Source organism: Dermochelys coriacea, chromosome 11 (genome assembly GCF_009764565.3).
Source record: "Dermochelys coriacea isolate rDerCor1 chromosome 11, rDerCor1.pri.v4, whole genome shotgun sequence".
NCBI classification, from domain to species: Eukaryota; Metazoa; Chordata; order Testudines; family Dermochelyidae; genus Dermochelys; species Dermochelys coriacea.
Window position 1 is genome coordinate 67179887 of NC_050078.2, and position 25080 is coordinate 67204966.

Sequence of the window (25080 nt, forward strand, 5' to 3'; positions counted from 1 at the left end):
AAGAAAAGAATGAAAAAATCATCAACGTTGACTTCAACGGGGCCAAGATTTCACCTGTAGACTGTTACATGTTTACAAAAAACACACAGAGAATAATACAGAATTTAAGTTCCTTCAAATATAAAAAGAGAAGCTTGATGACAGTAGAGGATGCTAAACTGCTAAGGAACTGAATTGTTTCTTTGCCTTGTTCAGCAAGGAAAATAGCCCAGCAGCAGAGATCAGTTTTCTGGAGGGATAAAATGAAAAAGCTACTAAAAAAGTGTCCTATTAAGACAGGTTAAAACAAAGTGATAGCAATTAAAACAGAGGGGGCTTTAGGACTGGATAGCCCCATAGCCTATGAGTCTAAACAGAAGTGGAATAAATAAAACACATTCTTTGTATTTCTCATTGGCTGTAGAGATTGTGAAGAAGCTCACAGAGTAGTGAGGCAAATTTATGTCTTAGGCCTGGTCTACACTGTGGGGGGGATTGACCTAAGATACGCAACTTCAGCTACGAGAATAGCGTAGCTGAAGTTGACGTATCTTAGGTTGACTTACCTCACATCCTCATGGAGTGGGGTTGACTGCCGCCAATTCGCCGTTGACTCCACTTCTGCCTCTCACCTTGGTGGAGTACAGGAGTCGACGGCAGAGCGATTGGGGATCGATTTATCGTGTCTACACTACACCAATCCAGCGGGTGGTGTAGACATATCCTTAGACTGCTGCCTTTGTTTTTTACAGAATCATAGAACTTCAGGGTTAGAAAGCACTGCAAGTGCAAGAACCCCACTTGAGATCACCTAGTCCAATTCACTGCCCAGATGCAGGATTTGTTATGTCTAAACCATCCAAGACAGACGGCTATCCAGCCCATAGGTGCAGAAATTAGGGTCCCACCTGCTAGCCCTGCGCCCAGAGCTCTGCTCCCGGCCCCGCACATTAGGTCCCAGCTGCTGGCCCTGTGCCCAGGTCTCCAGGCTCACCCCCAGCTGTGGCCCCAGCCTCAGCTCCCTTACCCTTGTCTGTGCCCCCCCCCTTCCGGAGCCATGGCCCTGTTCCTGGCACCAACTCTAAGTGATGTGGGGTGAGGTGCAGATAGGGATGGGGGGGGCACAAGGTAAAAAGTTTGAGGACCACCACTTTACAGTTTCGCTGGCTTTCAGCACCCCCACTATAAAAAGTGTTCCAGCGCCACTGATCCAATCTCATTTTGAAAACCTCTAGAGAAGGAGTTTCCGCAACCTCCCAAGGCAGTCTGTTTCATTGTCCTACTCTTCTTACAGTTAGGAAGTTTTTCCTGAGATTTAATCTCTATCTGCTCTGCTGTAGTTTGAACCCATTGCCTCTTGTCCTGCCCTCTGTGGCAAAAGAGAGCAAGTTTTCTCCATCTTTTTTATGGCATTCTTTCAAGTATTTGAAGACTACTATCATATCCTCTTAATCTCCTCTTTTCCAAACTAAACATACAATTCCTTCAGCCTTTGCTCATATGGCTTGTATTCCATCCCTTCGATCATCTTTGTCGCTCTCTGCTGGATCCTTTCCAGTTTCACTCCATTCTTGCTATACATTGGTGACCAAAACTCCAGTACTCCAGTACAGTACTCCAGCTGTGGCCTAACCAGCGTCGAGTAGAGTGGTACTATCATTTCCCATGACTTGCATGCTATGCCTCTGTTAATGCAACCTAAAATTGCATTTGTTTTTTCCCCCAAAACAGCTGATTCATGTTGAGGTTGTGGTCCACCACAGCTCCCACATCCTTTTCAGCAGTGCTGCTGGCAAGTTAGTTTTCCCCCAGTCCGTATTTGTGCATTTGGTTTTTCTTCCCTGAGTGTATCACCTGATATTTGTCTTTGCTGAATTTCATTTTGTTGCCTATAGCCCAGTTCTTCAATTTATCAAGATCCCTCTGAATTTTAGCTCTATCCTCTAAAGCACTGGCAACCACACCCCAACTTCATATCATCTGCAGACTTGATCAGTATGCTCTCTATACCTATAGCTAGGTCATTAATAAAGATGTTAAACAACACCAGACCCAGAACAGATCCCTGTGGAACCCCACTTGAGATCTCCTTCCAATCTGACATCATTCCATTCATAGCTACTCTTTGTTTGCAGTTGTTTAACCAATTATGTATTCACTTAATGGTAGTTCTGCCAAGCCCACATTTCTCCTGCTTATGATCAGAATGTCATGTCGGACTGTATCAAAAGCTTTGCTGAAGTCCAGGTATATTGTGTCCACCACATTCTCCCTATCCACCAAATCAGTTTTGCCCTTCAGCAAACGTGTAGCAGTAGAGAGGATTCTTTGATGAATGAAAGTGCCATGAAAAGTACACAATGAAAGTTACTGCATTTAGAATAAGTGCACTGTTAAAGAGTGTCAACTTGTGCAAAGTGGTTTCAGTTTAATAGGAGGGAGATGTTAAAGTACCTGATTTATAGTGGAGTAGGGGCTTATAAGGAAGAGCTTCTCAGACTTAACAAGGCCAACCTGTCCTGCACCCAGGAATAATGTCAGAAAATGCTTCTCAATAAGGGCTTGTTTAATTATTTTCCATGCATTTACCAATCATTTATTCCTGGCTTATGTTCTGCTGTCTTTTTTTCTGAGATTTAGAGGAAAAATAGCTACAGACTAAAAGGTCTGGAAAACAAATTAACCGCCAGATCCTCAGCTGGGATAAATCATTTTCACTCCACTGACTTCAGTGCCAGTTTAGGATCTGGTCCTAAAAGAAAAACCCAGAAAAGCCACAGCAAGGTTGATGAATGTAGTGAAGAGAAATTTCCATGAAGCCTTTTTAAACCCCAGGTCTAGCTCTTGATTTCTACGGTTCTGAGCAGCACATTGTCTTCACTTAGGGCGACAATGCCCAATTTTACCTGGAAGCAAAGACCTGGATAGGGTCCTGCAAGAATTGCAGCTTCTATGTTTGGGAGAATGTAGCGCCTGACAGCACAATTCTGCCCTGGTAGGAGTTCAGATGAAAAGGGGTGAGGAGAGGCAGGGAGTTGGTTGAGCTATGCTCTTCTCACCATATGAGCTGGCCTCATGGGGGGACATATATTGCCCACCTTTAAAAGCCATAGCAATCTATGAACTGCTCTATGCACTGAGACACTTCTAAAAGCAGTATGCCTCCTGGTGCTTCCCTTGAGGTGCTCCATTCCCCAATGTGGTGCCATAGCTAAATGCCACCATTGAGCCTTTCATTAGTAAATAACAGCAATGAGAAGAGACAAAAAGACACTACTGCATATAGGACCTAACCCTCTACCACTTGCTCAGCCAAAACTCCCTTCGATAAGTTTTGTCTTAGCATGGCACACAGTATTAAGTCAAAAAAACTTAGTTCTTCCTTTTATATCCAACAATACAAACATACTTCCTTTCTTTCCCAGAAAATGTAGTGTTCTGGAGTGATATTCTCACACAGAGAAAATAAATCTGTATTCATTACACTGGTTGGGAGAGAGAGATAAACGAAAATAATTATACTCCACTAATAGAGCTGTCAGAATAAAGCTCTCTCACAATTTCCATTATCAACCGTCTTTGCCTTCCTATTTTTACATTTTTTAAATTAGATGTCAAAATTAGCATTCACTTTACAGAGTATAATGCATGCCCTGCCCCATGGAGAATACAGTTTTACAAAGATAGAACAAAATATGGGAGAAAAGTTAAAGAGAGTGAGGACAGACTATGAAGAAAGAAGGAAGGAAATACAGTGTAGCTGGAAGAAATGGAATGTGAAGAGGAAAGAAGAGGTGGGAGCAGGCCTCAGTAGACAGGAAGTGAGATATTGTTCTTCATAGAGGGGGAAGTGCAAAAGAAGGCATCATAGAAGAGACTAAGGGAGCTGTAAGACAAGAGGGATGGCGAGAACGTTGGGAGTGGATTGGCAATGTAGTGCCTTCAAAATGAAATGTAGTGCACAAGGTAGTCTGTGTCCAAGGATGCTTTCATGTCTATAAATGTGTAAAAATATAAATATAGCTAGCCACCAAACCCAGAACCATTATTTAAGTTTTTTTCCAGACATGCCTGTTCCTCAGATGAAAAGTTATGGGTCATTAGTCCATAATGTGAATTCGAACACTTTTAGGTTAAAAATAATACATTCTTCATTAAAATACATAGAACTCCATTACGTGCTAGTCTTGCAGTGTGTGTGTGCCACCTACAGTGCATGAATCATGATTTACCGATATCAGACCCAAGACAATAGTTTGATTCAGTTGGGTAAGAAAAGAACGGTGTGGAAGTCTCATAGGTTTCGTTAGAGGTTCTCATAGGTTTCAACATAATAGGCTAGATACCCTTTCTCGCACAGATAATCTCTCAATCCAGGGGCAGTCACAGTGATTTCAATAAAAAGAAAAGGAGTACTTGTGGCACCTTAGAGACTAACAAATTTATTTGAGCTTAAGCTTTCGTGAGTTACAGCTCACTTCATCAGACGCGATGAAGTGAGCTGTAGCTTACAAAAGCTTATGCTCAAATAAATTTGTTAGTCTCTAAGGTGCCACAAGTACTCCTTTTCTTTTTGCGGATACCGACTAACACGGCTGCTACTCTGAAACCTGTCATTATGCAAGGTACTGAATTTAGCCGTATGGAGTGGAAATCTATCAACTTCATGAAAAAACTCGTACAGAAAGGAATGCATCCAATGAAGTGAGCTGTAGCTCACGAAAGCTTATGCTCAAATAAATTTGTTAGTCTCTAAGGTGCCACAAGTCCTCCTTTTCTTTTTGCGAATACAGACTAACACGGCTGCTACTCTGAAACCAGTGATTTCAATGAGACTACTCACAGACTAATATACTATTCAATAAAAGCGGCAAAGAGTCCTGTGGCACCTTATAGACTAACAGATGTATTGGAGCATAAGCTTTTGTTGGTGAATACCCTCTTTGTCAGATGCATGTAGTGGAAATTTCCAGAGGCAGGTATACATATGCAAGCAAGAATCAGGCTAGGGATAACGAGGTTAGTTCAATCAAGGAGGATGAGGCCCTCTTCTAGCAGTCGAGGTGTGAACACCAAGGGAGGAGAAACTGCTTTTGTAGTAAGAAGAAAAGGAGTACTTGTGGCACCTTAGAGACTAACAAATTTATAAGGTGCCACAAGTACTCCTTTTCTTTTTGCGAATACAGACTAACACGGCTGCTACTCTGAAACCTGCTTTTGTAGTTTGGGAGCTATTCACAGTCCTTGTTTAATCCTGAGCTGATGGTGTCAAATTTGCAAATGAACTGAAGCTCAGCAGTTTCTCTTTGAAGTCTGGTCCTGAAGTATTTTTGCTGCAAGATGGCTACCTTTAAAAGGTGCCACAGGACTCTTTGCTGCTTTTACAGATCCAGACTGACACGGTTACACCTCTGATGCTTGATCCTATTCAATATGAGTAAAGGTATAAAATCTGAACCTATTTCAATGAAGGATGAATGCACCAAGGAGAATAAAAGAAACGACTCCAACTATGTCCACAGTGCAAACCAAACCTTGATCTTCTTCAAACAGAAATAGGCCAGAGTTGCATATTTCATATCAGGACTCTCTATTAGGGTTTCCAACTGTCTAATCGCACAAACCAAAACATCCTTGCCCTGCCCCTGCCCTGCCCCCTTCTATGAGGCCCTGCCCCATCTCACTCCATCCCCGCTCTCTGCGTCACTCACTCTCCCCCACCCTCGTTCACTTTCACCAGGCTGGGACAGGGGTTGGGGTTTGGGTTAGGGAGGGGGTGCAGGCTCTGGGCTGCTAGGTAGGGTTGAGGAGTTTGGAGTGTGGGAGGGGGTCCAGGCTGAGCCTGGGGCAGGGGAGCAGGCTCTGGGAGCAAGTTGCAGGAGGGGGCTCAGGTCTGAGGCAGGAGGTTGTGGTGCAGGAGGCGTTCGGGGTGTGGGCTCTGGGAGGGAGTTTGGATGCAGGAGGGGTCTCAAAGCTGGGGGTTGGAGTGCCAGAGGGGGTTGGGGTACAGGCTCTGGGAGGCAGTTTGGGTGCAGGAGGGGGCTCAGGGATGGGGGAGGGGTTTAAGGTATGGGAGGGGGTGAAGGCTCCCATTGGGGATGAAGATTCTGGGCTGGGGCCAGGGATGAGGGGTTTCAGGTGAAGGAGGGGGCTCTTGGCTGGGGCCCAGGGGTTTGAAGTACAGTAGCGGGCTCAGGACTGGGGCACAAATGGGTGTGTGGGCTGAGGGAGGGAGTTTGGGTGCAGGAGGGAGCTCAGGGCTGAGTGCAGGAGGGGTTTCGGAGTGCGGGCTCTGTGAGGGAGTTTGGGTGCGGGAGGGGTCTCAGGGATGGAGCAGGGGTTTGGGGTGTGGGCTCCGGCCAGGCGGTGTTTACTTCAGGCGGCTCCTGGAAGTGATCAACATGTTCAGCTCCTAGGCTCAGGGGTGGCCAGGTGGCTCTGTGCATTGCCCTGTCTGCAGGCACCGCCCCCGCAGTTCTCCTTGGCCGCAGTTCCTGACCAATGGGAGCTGTGGAGTCAGTGCTCAGGACAGGGGCAGTGAGCAGAGACCCCCCCTGGTCGCCTTTGAGCCCAGTAGCCAGACATGCTAGTCACTTCCGGGAGCCACGTGGAGCCAGGGTAGGTAGAGAGACTGCCTTAGCCCTGCTGTGTCACTGGCCACAGTTTTATTGGGCTATTAAAATCTCCCGGATTGGTTTCAGTAGCCACCAGGAGATCTTTTCAAATTCCAGGAGACTCCCGACCAATCCAGGAGGGTTGGCAACCCTTCTCTTTACCCTAAAGCTTGGAAATATTTTTTTGCCCCAGCGTGTTGGGTTGTCCTATTAGTGATCTAGGGCTGCAAAGCTCACATCTGAATCCACATGTGAATTTCCTCAAAGCATCTGGCTTTTAGATCTGTGATTTGAGCCAATCTCTAGGTTTGAAAAAATACACATTTCTCTCTCTTCCTCTTTTTAAAATGTATCTGCACTGAGTGGACAAGTCATCAGGTGGTGAAGTTGGCATAGCTCTACTAAGCCAAAACATGGGCCAGATTCTCAGCTGGTTCAAACAACACCAAGAGCAAAACAAACAACTATACTCATAGTCTCTCTGAGGTGGGCAAAACCATGAAGTACTGGATGTCACAAGATTTCCAGCTAGAATTCCAGATCAAAGAGATTCAGATAATATTTTAATAAATCACCAGACCTGTCAAATGTTCACCCATAGTTATGTAAAATATAGTTATTTTTATATTCAGAATGATGTGGTGAATTCTAACATATAAAACCCTAAATTCCAAGCTAGCTACGGAATCACCCCCTCTTCATGTCATACTGCCACAAGAAGGGCTCATCAGGGAAGCTCAAGATGGAACTCCCTCAATATGAAAGAGAGAAGTGCATGCAAGGCATTCATTTTGACTTCTCTTGCCTTGACTTTAGGGGGCATCTGTGTGGGCACAGTCATCTGACTGCAAGAAGCTCATTGCAGCATCAGGGACTAAGGGTTTTTCCTTTCACAGAGGAACTGATTGAGGCATGAGTATCCGTCCAGTTACTATTTGTATTTTTTTTAAAAAAGGTCTACAATCTGATAGGTAGAAAATGGGCACAAAGTAATTTAAGATATGATTGCAGAAGAAGGCATCTGCAGGGTTTTTATATTTCTCCAGATTTTTTTCTAACCCTATGGCATTTCACTTGCTATCTCTCAACACCAACCTCAGCTCAGAAATATTTCTTCTATTTTAGTAGCAATAAAGCCTCACTGATAGAAGTTTAAGTTCTTTTATGTGTGTGTTGCATTTACTCTTTCTGGGGAAGTAGGATGGTCCAGTGGTAAAGTGACCAGATAGCAAGTGTGAAAAGTTGGGGAAGTGGGTGGCAGGGCAATAGGTGCCTATATAAGATAAAGCCCCGAATATCAGGACTGTCCCCGTAAAATTGGGACATCTGGTCACCCAGTCCAGTGGTTAGCACTAGCCTGAGACTCATGACACCAGAGGGACCTGCTCTGCCACAGACTGTCTGTGTGACATTGGCCTCTCAATGCCACAGTTCCTCATGTATAAAATGGGGATACTTTCCTTCCTAATGGGGATGTTGTAGGGTAAATACACTAAGAGTTATGAGGCACTACTACAGTAATGCAGGCAGTGAAAGAGTGCCTGGAGAAGAAGGGTATTATCCCTTTAAGGGACAGGCTGGAGCCTGCAGCCAGGGGTTAATCAACAAGGCCCTAGGCTGAATGATATAAGAATAGGAACAGGAAGCAGAGTGAGGAGAGAGGGGAATGGAGTGTGGTGGAGAAGCTGGGGCAGTTGCTCCATATGGCATCTGGGGAAAGCCTAACCTGACACAGAGACTTGGATGTAGACTATAAATTTGGGATCCCTGAGCCTGGGGCCTGATGAAATTATTATTGTAGTGATTCATAGAATGAAGAACTGTTCACTGCAATGAATCAAGGGCTGAAGCCTTATTAAAAGGGACATGGCCACTAGTTAATGTGTCCAGGCGTTTCCTTGCACTAGGCTGCCTTATTGAAAGCTATTGCTGCTCCACTTGGGGAAATGAAGCCGTGGCACACGTATAGTGCCATGCCAGACTTCAAGGGGGCGCTCAGTTAGCATAGATTGCATCAATCATGATGAAAAATGCATGATTCTATGTATATCTACGTACCAGAGCTATGCTCAAAAACACAGTTGCACGGTCCTGGGGACTTCAGCTTCTAGCTCGAGTTTACTTTTGTGACCTACACACAACTGAATGTACGGGTAAATACACAAGTTGGCATAGGTAAAAGGAGATTTTTCTTTTGCCTTTCAAGTCAAGCTATTTCACCAGGTGGATCAGTGGTGCACATTAGAGTAATGCACAGAGATGTGAACACTATCTCATTTCATTAAGGAGGAATGATGACACAAAGCTGTACACTGTACAACATTAGCACTGAGCTGACACTATAACTTCAATGCAAAGTTCTGCCATCAAACCACAAGAGCAAAGCCTGAATTATTTGTGTAGTCTCTAGACCCTGGACACAGACAAATTCTATTATAACCACCCTCTGCACAGACCTCCTTATGACTTCTGATTCCTAAGCAGTCTTCATTCCCAAATGTCCCGAAATTCACAGTTACTGCCCCTTTCCAGGTTCCCTCTTAATGTTTCATTTCCCCTTTTCCCCCATTCCTCTGCCAATTTCCCCGTTTCTACAACAAGTCATGTTTATTATTAGTTGAGCACTGAGAGGGATGCAGTTCAGGACACACAGAGAGGATCCCTGCCTTAAGGAATTTACAGCATAAGTAATTCAACATGAGCCTGGTTGCAAAGACAGTTCCTGATCCCATTACTGCACATAGAATCATAAAATATCAGGGTTGGAAGGGACCTCAGGAGGTCATCTAGTCCAACCCTCTGCTCAATGGGAGACCAATCCCCAATTTTTGCCCCAGATTCCTAAATGGTCCCCTCAACGATTGAACTTGCAACCCTGGGTTTAGCAGGCCAATGCTCAAACCGCTGAGCTATCCTTCCCCCAAAAGTTTAGAGAACATCATCCAGTTCTGGGCACAGGCAGGCAAAGTTTTGGTGTAAAACAGTTTTCTGTCAGAAAATGCCATTTTGAAACTGAAGTTTTTAGCAAAATTGTATTGATTTAGACACAACTGCATTTTGAAAAAAAAATGGAAAAGAACACTTCAAAAATGCGTCACTGTCCCTTTTTGCCATTTTCCAAAGCAAAGGTATCACATTTTTATTTCAAAATGACATTTTGTTCAGAAATGTGTTATATTAAAAATTAAAAAGGTTTGAAATCTATGCAAAACATTTCAAATTTATCAAAACAAAATATTTTAGTTGATACTTTCTTTGGATTTTTTTTACCAAAAAAAATAATTTGGGGTTTTTCTTCTGATTCGGGATGATTTTTATTTTGAAATCTTAAAAATTTTCCATAGGCCAGAAAATCCATTTTCCAACCAGCTCTAGTTAGGAGCTAATAATTTGTTGCTGGATGGTGGGCTATAATTGGTCACTGTATATTATATGAGCCTCTCTCTCTTTAACTATCTTGCAGCACTGGCAATTGGTATATAACAGCAAAAGCACTGAGGATTTTAGACCAAAGGATCCAATACAGGCAAAGGTACAGTCTCAAGTTAGAAGAAGGTCATAGGATGCAGAAAGAAAACCAGGACCACAGTGAGAATTGCTGCATACTGAGATCTAATTTCCACAAACAGGCTAGACAGAAACAGATGGGAAAAGAGAGAGTGTTGACTAATGACACCTGACTGCCAGATGACCCTGTAGGTATGAGCGCTGTTATGACACCTGAAATGGTGCCAGCAGCCAGTTAGAACAGCCCTGTCCCCCCTCACATTTCATTAAACAGGCTAACATTGGTCTTCTGTAGTACACAGGGACACGTGAGCACACACAATGCAATGGAGATTATACAGCATCCCCAGAAACTATAATCTTCTAAATGGGCAGCACTTTTAGTAACAGTTTACGCAGCAGCTATTTAACTGAGCATTGTATTGTGTTTGCTGTCAGCATTGTATTCAATTGTGCACACAGGGGGATCTGTTCCTTTAAAATTCATTGAGCGTGACCCATCACATTCTCATGGCAGCTGTACCACTACGTTCTGTGGACAGAAGAGGAATATTAGCATAGGGATAGACTGTCAGGTCTTTACAAGGGGCAGAATCATGCCTTGGATATGGCAGGTGCAGGGGAGTCCAGGGGTGTAAAATGACTTCTATTCCCCTACACCGGTTACCGTTATTACAGGTCACAATAAGGAGGGACAGGGGAGGGGAGAAAGCAGCCTTCACTTGGCCACTACTCCCCCTTGCATGCATACAGCTTAAAGCTGTCTCCTGTACACTGGCCAGTGCAGCTTACTTCTCTACAGCTTGATCTAAGGAGTTAAGCTCTATGACTGGGGGCTACACCAGCCTCATGTCACCTATGGATTGGGCAGAGAAGGGGACATGTAACGCACCCTGGCCAGTGGGTTTTATTTGCCCCATAGCTGCCTTTCCACCATGCAACAGAACCACCATGGTTCTGCAGAGATTGGGTACGTCCACACAGCAAAGAAAAACTCACGGCTGGCCCGGGCCAGCCGATTCAGGCTGGAGGGCTGTTTCATTGCTGTGTTGACTTCTGGGCTTGGGTTGGAGCCCGGGCTCTAGAAACCTGCAGGGTGAGAAGGGTTGGGGTGAGTCGGCTGGCATGGGCCAGTCATGGGTTTTTCTTTGTTGTGTAGACATAACTTTAGAGGCCTTCTGGAACCCCTGTGTCGAGTGGTGAAGATATAAGAAACAGAACAAATTAGAATATTAATATGGATCCAAAATTTATAGTGAAGGACTGATATGGGCATTTATCTATTCAAATTTACAATATCCACTTTGCAAACTTTAGTGTCTTGGTCATTCATTGCAAGTAGGATAAGCTGCATTATGAGTTTATGTCTTTCAACTTTTTAGTATACAGAAGAAAAATCATTTTTAATGTGTAGGGATACAAAAGGCATCCAGCTTTTACTTTTGCATGCTAGCAACTTAGAAATAACTCAATACATATATTTCTTGAATAACAACAAAAAATGTTTTGGGCTGACACTTTTTATGCCAAGTCACAGCCCAGCGCGAATATTTACGGCTAAGTTATAAACCCCAAAAATATGGGTTTATAATGGAAATCCTGACAGAGCCTAGCAGGTACTGCTATAACATCTTGAATTTGATTTAGGAGTGGTTTTCAATAATGCTTTTCCAAGCCTGTCTGTTGGGGATTGCTAGGAATATCATAATTTTTTTTTCCACAGTCATTCAGTATACTTGATGCCAGTGTTGGTATTTTAGGGTGGAACAAGCCTTTGGGGCCTACTGAGCCAACAGCTTTCGGTCCCCCAGTACTGGAGCCCCTATAAAAGTCAGTGCAAAGCTCAGCTTTCATTTAACAAAACAGTAACCTGTCTAGCTCCGTGCCATTGCAAAATTAGACTAGAAAACATGAAGAGCTGTCACTTTGATTTTTCCTAATGATGGCCGATTATTCATGCAAGGCAGGCTGGCTTTTGGAGCCCATGAAACCACAGCAGAGGTTTACTTGATTTTTTGGAGGTGTAACAAACTGATTCCGAAACTGGGGCTCCACCTGCCACGACAATGCCCTTCCTGTGGCTGAATTAGCTTCTTTGCTGACACATCCCCGTAGCCATGTGCAATAAAGGGACCTGCCTGTGACCTAGGTTAAGTCACTTCTCTTGTATGTGCCTCTGTTTCCCTCTCACTCTTTGTCTGTCTAGATTGTAAACAGGGTAGGGACTGTCTCTCACTGTGGATTTGCACAGCACCTAGCACAATAGGGTTCTGATCTTGTCTGGAGGCAGCTGGCTGCTATTGCAATACTACTGCTAAGGACCCAGTCCCTTGGTTTATTTGGAGAACGGTCTCTTGGGGGAAAAAAAGGCTTAGATATTGGTAGCTCTTCCATAACCCTAGCATAAGAAGCTGGGCTCTGCTTCTGCAGCAGGAAAGGCTGGTGTTGGGTGGGGGTCCCTCATTCCCATAATTATATGGGCATGGAGGGTTTTTCCATGTGGGGGGTATGATCCGAGCTGTGGATTTTGTTCCACACCCACTTTCAATACAAAGGTGATTTGATTATGTTTGGGGTCTTCCCAAAAAACTCATTTCAGTAGCATCTCCAACCCCGCTCACACACCCAGGCCAATCCCATGCATAGTGATGTAATCACAGTGGAAAGAAGTTTAAAATTCAGAGGGACATATATTTTAGGATAGGGTGGGGGTTGGCTGCAGAACTATTTTCACAGGTTCGCCCTGGATTAAGCTCTTTTCGGCTAGTGTTTCTCAAGGGTAAAATTGTCTCTGTATCTGCGTGTGTTTGCTACTAAAACAGGTGCCTGGGTGGATGATCCTATCCCTGACTCAGTGGGAATATCCTCTTTCAGCACAGCTCTCCAGGGGCACCAGAAGCAGAATGGCTGCCCCTCTTTTCAGTTTGCTGTCTGTAGACCCCTGCAACCTGCCAGCAGAAGATGAAAGGTGATAATTATGGGTACAGAAAATTGTGAATATATGTGTGAATTCAATGTCGTAAAAAAATATATCCTTCCCACCTATTTTGATTTTGCTGCTCGACACAATTAAGTCATTGTTTCAATATGGCTTTAATTTTATAGTCCTTGGTTTAAACCAGACTATTCTACATGCTGAACTTCCTAATAGAGCAGCCCCATAAGTAAACTACATTTATGCTAATGTACTTGCTTGGAGTGATAATTATCACAGCCCTTAGCCCTGCTCCTTACCAGTGTGACTGTGTCGACTGGGACCGGTATAGCATTACAATTATACAATTAGCCTTGTCATGGCAAGGAGCTTTGGGAATAGAGACATCTTGAAGCTTAAAACGTGGACAGCTGACAGATGACTGTCATTAAACTCATCCTTTGTTTGCTCCGTGATGGAGTAGGTCACTGAGCGGTAGGCTAGAGATCCTAAATGAAAAAGAAAGACCTTGAACCACAGCCACTCTTCTTCACCTCCTTGCAACCTTTCCATTCACCCATTTCCTCCTACTGCACACACATTCTGTCCATCTCTCACCCCTGACTGCTGCAAAATAACAAAAGCTGTCTCCAGCAAGCCGTTGCTTATCAATCAAATCCGCACAAAGAGAGTCCAACAGCCCCTCTCCAAACAATGCAGCCAGATGTCCTTAAGCTCAGCTCCCTTTTTTTCCCCCAGCATCCCTCACTTTTCATGTAGTCTGCAGTGGAGACTGAAACTAACACACATGAGAGATGCGAAATTGGTAGTACAACAGGAGCCGCTTCTGGACCAGCTTCTCAGCTGGTGTTAATCAATATAATTCTTCTAAAATCACTAGAGCCCTGGTGACTTACACCAGCAGACAATCCGGATTTGAATCTTCACCCCAGGTGACTAAAAATACTCAGCTAAAAAGTCTGTCATGGAGGGAAGTTACAGTGGCAGAAAGCAACCGTGAGATCCCATTTGCCAATTGTGGGAGGCCATTGGGGCCCATAAAGTGAGCAGAGTTAGCTGAGAGAGGGGTGTAGCCAAGGTAGCAGGAAGATGCACCAAATACAGACATTCCCTCTGCAACCTTTGGCTTTGAGGGCTCCTATATAGCCACTCCTGCAAACCAACATCACCCATTGTCTTGGAGAAAAACATGTCTTGTGTGCTTTGGGAGGACTCTTACTTGGAGCACAGATGTGGATTTGCATCTCCCTTCAACACTTTAGCTTCAGTGAATTTGATCCCAGCAGCTTTTCTTTCCAATTCCATTTTCTAGGGTATTTTCAAACATTTTCTCTATATAGTTGGATAACTGGGGTTGTGCAGGCCTCAGGTTGATGTAATTTGAGAAGCTTTTATATTCAAAAGATGTAAAAATAATCCCCCCACAGGACTTGATTTTCCTTCCTCAGCATGCCACTATATCAAACTGCTTCCGCTTTGGCTTATTATTATTCTAAAGTAACACTTATGGAATAACTGTACTCTAAAATGTAATAAGCAGGCTTGGCAGCCTCAGGAGGGACCAGAGATTGAATGGGGTAGGGTGTTGGACTGGGACTCAGGACACCTGGGTGCTATTCTAGACTTGGCTAGTTACTTGCTGTGTGATTTAAGGAAGGTCACTTCCCCACTCTGTGCTTTTGTTTCTCCTCCCACCCTTTGTCTGCCTTGTCCATTTAGGTTATAAGCTCTTCAGGGCAGGAACTGTCTCTTGCTGGTTTTGCACAGAGAGGCCCTGGTCTCAGCTGGGCCCTGTTGGCATAATGACAATATAAATACATAATACTAATGAATGGAGCCCTATCTCTTAAGGTGATCATTTCAGAACAGCATTGAAGCACTTAGTGGGGCAGCACACATTAGCATTCACTGCCATTTCCTCCCTGTACCTGCTCTGTGAATTAGGACTTCAGTATGCAAGGCTACAGATCCAGTTTTATTCATAAGCACTTATCTGAAACAAGATTTTTAGTGAAAATGAGGTGTTTGTCAGGTTGCAGTGTGAGGAGCAAAGAAAAACAAACCAATGGAATTCAATAGAATGGAAAACAGGTATCGCATTGCATCAGAATGTGAAGGGAACACTTTGGAAAGTAACATAGCCTACTTACCAGGACAGCCACATGTCCGTTCTACAGGAACAACTGCGTGGTATGGGACTGCTGCTCAATGAGAGCAAGCGTGACAGAATCTATGGTTACCACATGTTAGCTATCCAAATTTTGTAAAATATCCTTATTCCTATCACATGCAAGCCCTGTATTAATATTCTCTAAGCATGATAATAGTTGTCAGGGTATATCACGACTGGGAAGTGGGCAATCTGACCTAGAGATCAGGAGAAGGAGTCACATCAGGTCAGATACCAGGAGGTCAAAGTCTGAGACAGGCCAGAGGGTGAACCAAGAGTCGAGTGTCAGGAGGCAGGCAGGGTCAGGTTACCAGGAAGTCAGGCTAGTGGAGAGGGAGCAGGAAGCACAAGGCATACAATCCAGAGCATGGACAACTTTCTGTTCTTGTGCTAGGTTTAAATAGGGGATGTGGACCAATCAGAACCCCCAGCATTCTGCCAATCAGCTCCCAGGCATGAGGTCTTCTATCTGAGTTCAGCTCCTATTCTGACAACAGTTAGCAGATCCCTGAGTGACAGGTTGGATCCTTTTAACTCCACCAGAGTTCAAGATCCACAGTGCTTGACAGGCCTCGGTAGGTCATACAATAAATGTAATTATAATGGACCAGATTTCCCCTCTTACATTCAGCAGAACCTCAAACCACAAGATATCACATTCACTTCAACAGAACCACTGATGGAATAAGCTACTAGTCACTTTGAGTAAAAATATCAGAATCTGGCTGAAAATAACAACAATTTATTTGAGTTCTACTCAAGCCTTAATAGGTTCCAGTTACAGGCAGCAAAGAGCTTCCACCACATTGTTAGGAAGGATATTTGGCTCTCTTGGTCAGCTGATAGTCACTGTCCAAGGTTTCAAGTTCTGATGCAACATGACACCTGTTTTTCGTCTTGCTGAATTTTAATAATTTATTTTACGTTGTTTGGTACAACATGTTGTAACCTTAAGGACTTACAGCCGTATTTTAAAGGTATTTTGGTGCCTACACTTCCACTGAAATAAATAGGAGCAAAGCACCTAAATACCTTTAAAAATTGTGGCCTCTGTAATTTTACTAAAAAGCTTGTATGAAATGAGTGCTTATAAAAAAGACACTAAGTGCCTAAGAGCCAGATTGCCAACAGTATTTAGGTGCTTAAAGATGCAGATATTTCACCTAGTAGGATTTTCAAAGTCAAGAGTTGAGAGTTAAGAGCCTAGAAACTTTTCAAAATCCCAGTAAGTGACTATTTGCATTTTAGGTCCATAAAAACTTTTGAAAAATTGGGCCCTCAGTCCATTTCTGGAATGATCAGTACTAACTTTTCAAGCTATATGATCATTTACTCCATATTTGGCTTCTCAGGCAGGCCAAAAAAGGATTTGAAGAGCAAATAGCCAAAGACTCAAAAACTTTAACAGCAACAAAATATTTAAGTACATCTGAAGCAGGAAGCCTGCTGAACAATCAGTGGGGCTACTGGATGATCAAAGTGCTAAAGGAACACTCAAGGAAGATAAGGACACTGCAGAGAATCATTTGCATCGGTCTTCACTGCAGAGGATGTGAGGGAGATTCCCACACCTGAGCCATTTTTTTTAGGTGACAAATCTGAGGAACTGTCCCAGATTCAGGTGTCAACAGAGGAGGTTTTAGTACAAAATCATAAACCAAAAAGTAATAAGTCATCAGGACCAGATGGTATTCACCCAAGAGTTCTGAAGGAACTCAAATGTGAAATTGCAGAATTACTAACTGTGGTATGTAACCTATTATCTAAATCAGCTTCTATACCAGATGACTAGAGATAGCTAATGTGACACCGATTTTTTAAAAAAGGCTCCAGAGGTGACCCTGGCAATTACAGGCCAGTAAACCTAACTTCAGCACTAGGCAAATTGGTTAAAACTATAGAAAAGAACTAAATTATCAGTCATAGATGAACAAGATTTGCTGGGGAAGAGTCAACCTGGCTTTTGTAAATGGAAATCATGCCTCACCAATCTATTAGAATTCTTTGAGAGGTTCAACAAATGTGGACAAGGGTGATCCAGTGGATATAGCATACTTGGACTTTCAGAAAGCCTTTGATTAGGTTCCACACCCAAGGCTCTTAAGCAAAGTAACCAATCATGGGATAAGAGGGATCAGTAACTGGTTAAAAACAGAAAACAAAGGGTAGGAATAAATGGTCAATTTTCAGAATGAAGTGAGGTAAATAGCGGTTTCCCCCAGGGATCTGCACTGGGACCAGTCCTATTCAACATATTAATAAATGATCTGGAAACAGGAGTAAACAGTGAGGTGGCAAAATTTGCAGATGATACAAAATTACTCAAGATAGTTAAGTCTAAAGCAGATTGCCAAGAGCTACAAAGGGATCTCACAAAACTGGGTGACTGGGCAACAAAATGGCAGATGAAATTCAGTGTTGATAAATGCAAAGTAATGCACACTGGAACATAATCCCAACTCTACATACAAAAATTAAGAGGTCTAAATTAATTTTTACCACCCATAGTGGGAGCAAAAGACATATCTGGCTTCAAGACTAAGTTTATGGAGGAGATGGTATGAGCGGATAGCCTAATTTTGGCAATTAATTGATCTTTGACAATTAGCGGTAAATATGCCCAATGGCCTCTGATGGGATGTTAGATGGGGTGGGATCTGAGTTACTACATAGAATTCTTTCCTGGATGTCTGGCTGGTGAGTCTTGCCCACATGCTCAGGGTTTAGCTGATCGCCATATTTGGGGTAGGGAAGGAATTTTCCTCCGGGGCAGATTGGAGAGGCCCTGGAGGTTTTTCGCCTTCCTCTGTAGCATGGGACACGGGTCACTTGCTGGAGGATTCTTCGCTCTTTGAAGTCTTTAAACCGTGATTTGAGGACTTCAATAGCTCAGACATAGGTGAGAGGTTTATCACAGGAGTGTCTGGGTGAGATTCTGTGGCCTGCATTGTGCAGGAGGTCAGACTAGATAATCATAATGGTCTCTTCTGACCTTAAAGTCTACGATTCCATGATTCTAAGAAAGAAATATTAGAGTTATCATAAGTAGTTCTCTGAAAACCTCCGCTCAATGTACAGCAGCAATCAAAAATGCTAACAGAATCTTAGGAACCATTTGAAAAGGAATAGATAATGAGACAGAAAATATTGTAATGCCACTATATTAATCCATAGTACGCCCGCACCTTGAATACTGCATGCAATTCTGGTCACCCCATTTCAAAAAAGATATTTTAGAATTTGAAACGGTACAGAGAAGGGCAACAAAAATGATTGAGGGTATGGAACAGCTTCCATTTGATGAGAGATTGAAAAGACTGGGATTTTTCAGCTTGGAAAATAGATGACTGAAGAGACACATGATAGAGGTCTATAAAATCATTAACAGTGTGAAGAAAGTGTGTTAGGAAATGTTATTTATTCCTTCACATAACACAAGAACTCAGGGCCACTCAATGAAATTAATAGGCACCAAGTTTAAAACAAACAAAAGGAAGTATTTCTTCACACAAAGTATAGTGAACCTGTGGAACTCATTGCCAGGGGATGTTGTAAAGGCCAAGACTATAACAGGGTTCAAAAAAGAACTAGATAAGTTCATGGAGGATAGGTCCATCAATGGCTATTAGCCAAGATGGTCAGGGTTGCAACCCCATGCTCTGAGTGCCCCTAGCATCTGACTGCCAGAAGCAGGGAGGAGACGACTATGGATGGATCACTTGATGACTACCTGTTCCGTTTGTTACCTCTGAATCACCTGGCATTGGCCACGGTTGGACGACAGGGTACTGGGCTAGATGGACCATTGGTCTTACCCAGTATAGCCATTCTTAGGTTCTCAGAGACTACTAAACCAGCCGCTCTTGCTCACCTTGAATAGTTCTGACTGTGTGAGTAATGGCTGGAGATTTATTGCTTTGTTGCACTTCAGTTTCTTCACTAAAGTCAATGACAGCTGAACCCTCAAGCCAATAGAATCTTTAGCAATTAGAACGCTGGGCTAAAAGGCAAAGCTTCAGTTCCTAAGTGAGACACCTGAACATGATTCATCTACTGTGTATCCCATGATGCACTGGAAGTACTCTGTGTTTCTGTAGACTAGGAGGCTGGTATTCCCATAGCTTTGGCTGCCGCCTAATGGCCATATTTTATTTAGAATATGTGAAGTTGCTCTGCTTCTGTCACTTTCATCTTTGGAAAAAGAAGTTCAACTGCTGGAAAGAAGGTACCATTGGTCTACAATGATCTAATAATCAAAATAAAGTATACACCGTACATGCAAGCAAAGAAATTCAGCTAAGCTCTCATTCACCTGGAAGTGGAAAATACTTAATAACCACCCTATAGTCAACTTTCAAAGAAGATCACCAGAGGCATATTGACCTTGGCAACCAGGCCTATTTCCCGTCTAGGTTTTGCATCTACTTATAAGAAAATACAGAGAGCTGGAAGTGAGCATCCAGGCAGCATTAGTTAACTCTGACGCAACACCTTCAATATACAACAGCCTGCATGCCAGACAGAGAAAGACCTTGGGAATAGTGCATATTGCAGTCATGGTAATTTGATTTTAAATCATTCCCCAAAAAAAACCCACCACCCAAAATAAAGGCTCTCCCACCTCCTTCATCTCTGTTCTTGGTAGAGAAAACTGACTTCAAAACCAGACAGAACAAAAAGGGTACATATAATGAAAGGCAGACCTCAGAAGCTGCCTCAGGCAGCTGAAAACGTATGCAGGACAGGGGTTCTCAAAGTTTGAGAACCATTGATCTAGGAGGTCACTGAACATTCTCTGGGTCCTGTTATACCCGATTGGATTTTTGGTAGCCTTCAGAAAGACACAATAAAGCTTTTCAACATGCCTAAAAAAAGTGAGAGGTTGAGAGAAATTCACATGCCCAGAAGGAGCCTGCAAACTGAACAGTGAGTTCTCCGTGGATAGAGACGCTCAGAAGGTAAAGCATTTCACTCAGCTATCTAGTAGAAATTGTAGTTTGACACAACAGTCTGTTTCAGCTTTCACTCCATTGGCAACTTGGAGTATTTGAAGGCAAACTGAATCTCTCTATTTTCAGAATGCCAGCTGATTACCATGATCATTAAAGGTGACAGATGAGTGGCACAGTGATACTGCTATTTTCCTGTGATTGGGATCCATCCCGCACATTTATTACACTTTTTGGACTAAGGGCAGTCCAGCTGCAGTGCTCCAAAAGTTTCTTTTCATCATCATTACCCCCCAAATTTGTCCATAATCTGCCTCTAAATGAAGGAGAGCCTTATCATATTGTGTCTAAGGCCAGAAGGGACCATCTACCTCTGACCTCCTGCACATCACAAGACACTAACCTCCATCCAGTTATCACTGTATTTAACCCAATAACCTGGATTAGACTGAACTATTTTGTGCCACAGGCTGAGAATAGGAAGAACTGAGATGCATCAATGGCAGAGAACTGATTTGATGAGAAACACCCAGATCATGTGAGAGCTGCAAGAAAACGTGTCTAGGAATTTCCATTGGGGAGTGCCATGTGACGCAGAAATAATGCTGTGCAACATTAGCATGTGACAGGGGTCGGAACCATCCCACACACTATTTCTTCTCTTCTGTGATACCTTAATGTTGATTACACACTGAGGGCTTGCTTGTACTTGACCATTATGCACATGTGCTGATGGTGACCCTTTCCCCCCCGTGAACCTTCTACTCAAAAGCCAGGCTCAATCAGAATCTTTGCGCTCAAGAAAGCATCTAAACACTCTGAGGTTTACCCATCACTGGGTTTTTTGCCACACCAGCACTGTGCAGTAGCACTCAACATTTGTGGAAACCTTCCCAATTAAACGAGCCACCTCATCACTACATACCATAGAAATGCACTGATAAGCTAGACCAGCAGAATGGAGAACATCCCATGACATAGGTTCGATTCTCCTGCTCTCAGTCCTCTTGCAAATCAATAGTGATCCCCACATGGAAAGCAAGGCAGGCAAAATAAATGGAGATGCACAGTAAGCAACTAAGAGGAGGCAGATCCAATTAAGCTGTGACTACAAAGAACTAAAAGGGCAACTATGTCTAGCAAGCAATATGCAGCTTCAAGAAAAACAGCTGCTCATAACAGTTTCCCTTGTGAGGAGCCAAGCAGACGACCCTGATGCTGAAAGAGGCCGAATTAAAATTAACCATATGCCACTGCGATGTGGAGAAAGATGGATTAATTAAACTTTGCTTCTTCCCCTCATTAATAGGCCACCTTTCGTTCCGGGGAATTTCCCTCCATCTTCCTCATGGTTCATCTGTTAATATTACACATTTAGTCTATCCTTCCTTGGAGTGCTGGAGAGCCTAATAGCTTTAAGTACCTGTAATGCCTCACCAGCTTCTCTCACCACACACACACACACACACACCAAGAAGAGCTTTAGGCTACAATTTTCAAACGTGCCTGAATCCACACAGAATCCCATAAATAAGGGGCCTCAATTTTGAATGAACTCCTTTCAGAAGTGCTGAGTGTCTGGCAGCACCCTCTGCTACTGATCACTGCAGTTCTGCTTCAACTCCTGCATGGAACCAGTCCAACCATCCATAGCTATTACAGAGTAATAGCAAGTGCCATTGTAGGTCTCATTAGGCTAAGCCAAAGGGAATTTGGTCTCAGTATACACTGCAAAACCAAGTACTAGTGTAGCATTTGAAAACAAAGGCAGGTTATCTTTATGCGTATGGTACTAAGTAAGGATTTTGTAATAAATAATAAGCACCATCAATAATCTAGAGAGCGGAAGGCAGATGGAAAAGAGGGAGAGCTGAGGAAGAGGATGACAAGGAAACTGAAAATGCCAATGAAAAATAATGGAATCTCTAGTCCTGGAAAAATGAGCAATTTCTGAAGAGAGCAAGAGGACTGCCATTGTGTTCTGCCCCCATGGGGATATAGGCAGGAAGGCAAAGATGGGCCTGTTTGAACCCTCAGATATATTTCCCTCCTGGCACACAAATGCAGGGCTGCATCTTGCATTGGACAACTATATTGATGCTTCACTAATATTCATTTGTTAAAACAAAAAGCAAACAAACTCCACAACAATATTTTTTGTGATGACTGCCCTCTGGTGTGACACATTGGGGATTGAACGTAGGACCCCCAGCACTAAAGCTGCTACAACTTGAGCTAAGAGCCAGGACTTGTTAGCAGCTGCTATAGCAGATCGTCTGCAGATTGGGCACCAAGGATGACCTGTAACATGCACTCACATGTGAGTTACTAACATTTTCTGTTCTGTTGTGAAAATGTTACTTTTAAATAATTTTACAAGTATTTAGTGCCTGATTCACAGTCAGTTACACCTTCATACCTCTCTGGTTGCCATATACGCAAGAGAGATACCACCCTGGTAGTGTACGATGGATGCAAATTGTAGTCCCTTAACCCTTCCAAATCTTTTCATTCATTGTGACCGGATATCTAAAAAAAATGATTTCTAAGCATGCCATTAAATACCAACTTATTTGTTGCAACGAGTTCATGAACAACACACTACTGTGTAAGGAGTATATTAAGGCTGGATTTACAGTCTACTGTTAGTACCTCTCAACTGACACTCTTTGAGCAATCAAGTACACATCTGAACTCTGAAGGCATCACTCTTACTTACTGAAGCAGCAGCCGAAAAGTTTGCATAATCATTCTGTGCCAAGACTCAGATCTAGGGAAGAGGAAGCCTTTCCTCTTCAAGTCTTCCAAAACCCCACAGTAAAATACGCTTTGTGTATGGGTCTGAGTCAGATTGTTACCTCACCAGTACATATTGTATTATTGCACAGAGGTAATTAAAAAGATCACCAATGCCTTATAAGAATAGATCTTCCTCTCTTGTTTTCTGCATAGGAATGGGTACTGCTGACTTTCAGAAATGACCGTGCTCGTTTGTTTAGTCCTGGAAATATCCAAAAACCTGTCGGACCTTACCTTGGCTATCTGGACACACCAGTTCAGCAGAAGCTGGGAGCCAATGTTATCCTTGTGTTCATGAACATAGTCCAGCAAGCAGCCGTGGGGCATGAGCTGAGTGACGAGCTGAATGGTGGGGCTCAAGGAGACGCCTAGTAATCGCACCAGGTGTGGATGATCCATGCTTGCCATGATAAGCGCTTCCTGTAACAACAAAAACATCCCAAATCGATCATTGCATTCAAAAGTTCTAGGCCCTGCAGATTTATGGCTCCCCCACACACTATCAAAAGAGATTTGGTGTCCCCTGAAGTACAATAAAGGTTCACACTATCTTCCTGTTGTGATGAGATAGCACAAGCTACTCTTCAGCAAGGTCCAAACTGATGTAATTTATGTTACACGAGGCTAAACAATGGGCCTAGTCCTCAGCTGCTATAAAGCAGCATTGCTCCACAGACGGCTGTTTTGGGAAAATCTGCCCTGCCCTCCACCGCCTCTTGCTGTGACAGTCCCCTGAAGAGGGAATAGTGGTATAGCTGACCATATTCCTAGCATGAGATCTATTTCTCCTTAAGAGATGTAGCTACTCATATTAATTTCCTTGAATCTTTCCCAAAATGTGGAGAAGGCCACTTGGCATTAAGGAACCATTATAGGAATGGTCCCCAAACTTTTGAGGGTCATGCCCCCGTTCCCCCTGTCCACATCACCCACACTGCCCAGAGCCAGGGTCCATAGTGGGGCCATGGCTTGGGGTGGAGAGGGGCACAGACAGGGGAAGGGGGCCAAGGTTGGGGCCACAGCTGGACGTGTGGCTGGGAACAGAGCCACAGCCAGGGCCTGAGGCTGGGTCTGGGTCCACAGCTGGGCCACAGTGCGGGACAGCAGCCAGAATCCTGGCTGGGTGCAGAATTATGCTGAGGCTAGGGACAGGATCAGGACAGGGCCACGGCCAGGGGCTGGGCCGGAGCAGAGCTGGGAGTGTGGTGGGGTTGGATGGTGCTCCCGCCCCCTGTGAAGGCTGGCCAGGGCCCACTGTGCTCCCCGACTGTGCCTCCATACCCTCTTTGGGGGCACAGACCACAGTTTGGGGACCTCTGCGTTCTACTGTAAGAGCCAGATTTTGCAGCTCTTACTCCTAGCGCTACACCAGTCCTGGAGCTCAATCTTACATGATGTTGCCCATTCTGGCCCAGACCCAGCAAAATACTAAAAGCATAGAGTGAAAGCTAAGCCTCTGATGAAGGGCCTTGTAGGATGATGGTCAGACTGCTCAGCAGGATCCAGCCTATAATGTAGCAAACTGACACTAATGGGAATTTTCCCTAATTCAAAGTTCATTTTTTATTTCATGCCTTGGGCTGGGACAGAGAAGATCTGGTACAGGATTTTCAAATGTGCCTAGGTGAATTAGGCTCATAAATCTCATCAAAAGTCAGTGGGACTTGTGCTCCTAAGGCACTTAGACTCTTGAAAATCTGACTCCTGAGTTCAATTCCAAGCTCTTTCACATCCTTCCTGTGTGACCATGGGCCAATCGCTTAATTTCTCCAGGCCTCAGATCCCCAGCCATAAAACGGGGATAATAACCCTTCCTTTCTCCCACCCTTTGTCTTCTCTAGACCAGGAAACTCTTTGGGACAGGACCTGTCCTTTGCTACCTGTTTGCATAGAACAACGGGGCCCCCAATCTCAGCTGATGTCTTTAAACGCTACTGTAATAATGCTGCTAGTAAGGGATGGAAAACTTAGTTCTATACACTCAGTCCTTATTCTAGAATCTCCCAGTGACTGCAAGCCCTGCAGGATCAGACACCAAAGTAGCCTACAGCTTGCAGCTATAATTCAACTACAAATCTTCACTTACAACAAAGCTGCCACAGCCAAGTGGCATCTGATGAAGTGGGC

General features: G+C 43.8%; 1 protein-coding gene across 6 annotated transcripts in view; it reads right to left on the reverse strand.

Annotated features, from left to right (window-relative positions):
* ERBB4 (erb-b2 receptor tyrosine kinase 4) overlaps positions 1 to 25080 on the reverse strand; it is a 1003508-nt gene that overhangs the window by 113960 nt on the left and 864468 nt on the right. For all 6 annotated transcript variants that reach the window (XM_038422011.2, XM_043505695.1, XM_038422006.2 and 3 more), the window contains one exon: positions 23188 to 23373. In XM_038422011.2, the coding sequence (XP_038277939.1) occupies positions 23188 to 23373 (186 nt within the window). The remainder of the gene's footprint in view (positions 1 to 23187; positions 23374 to 25080) is intronic.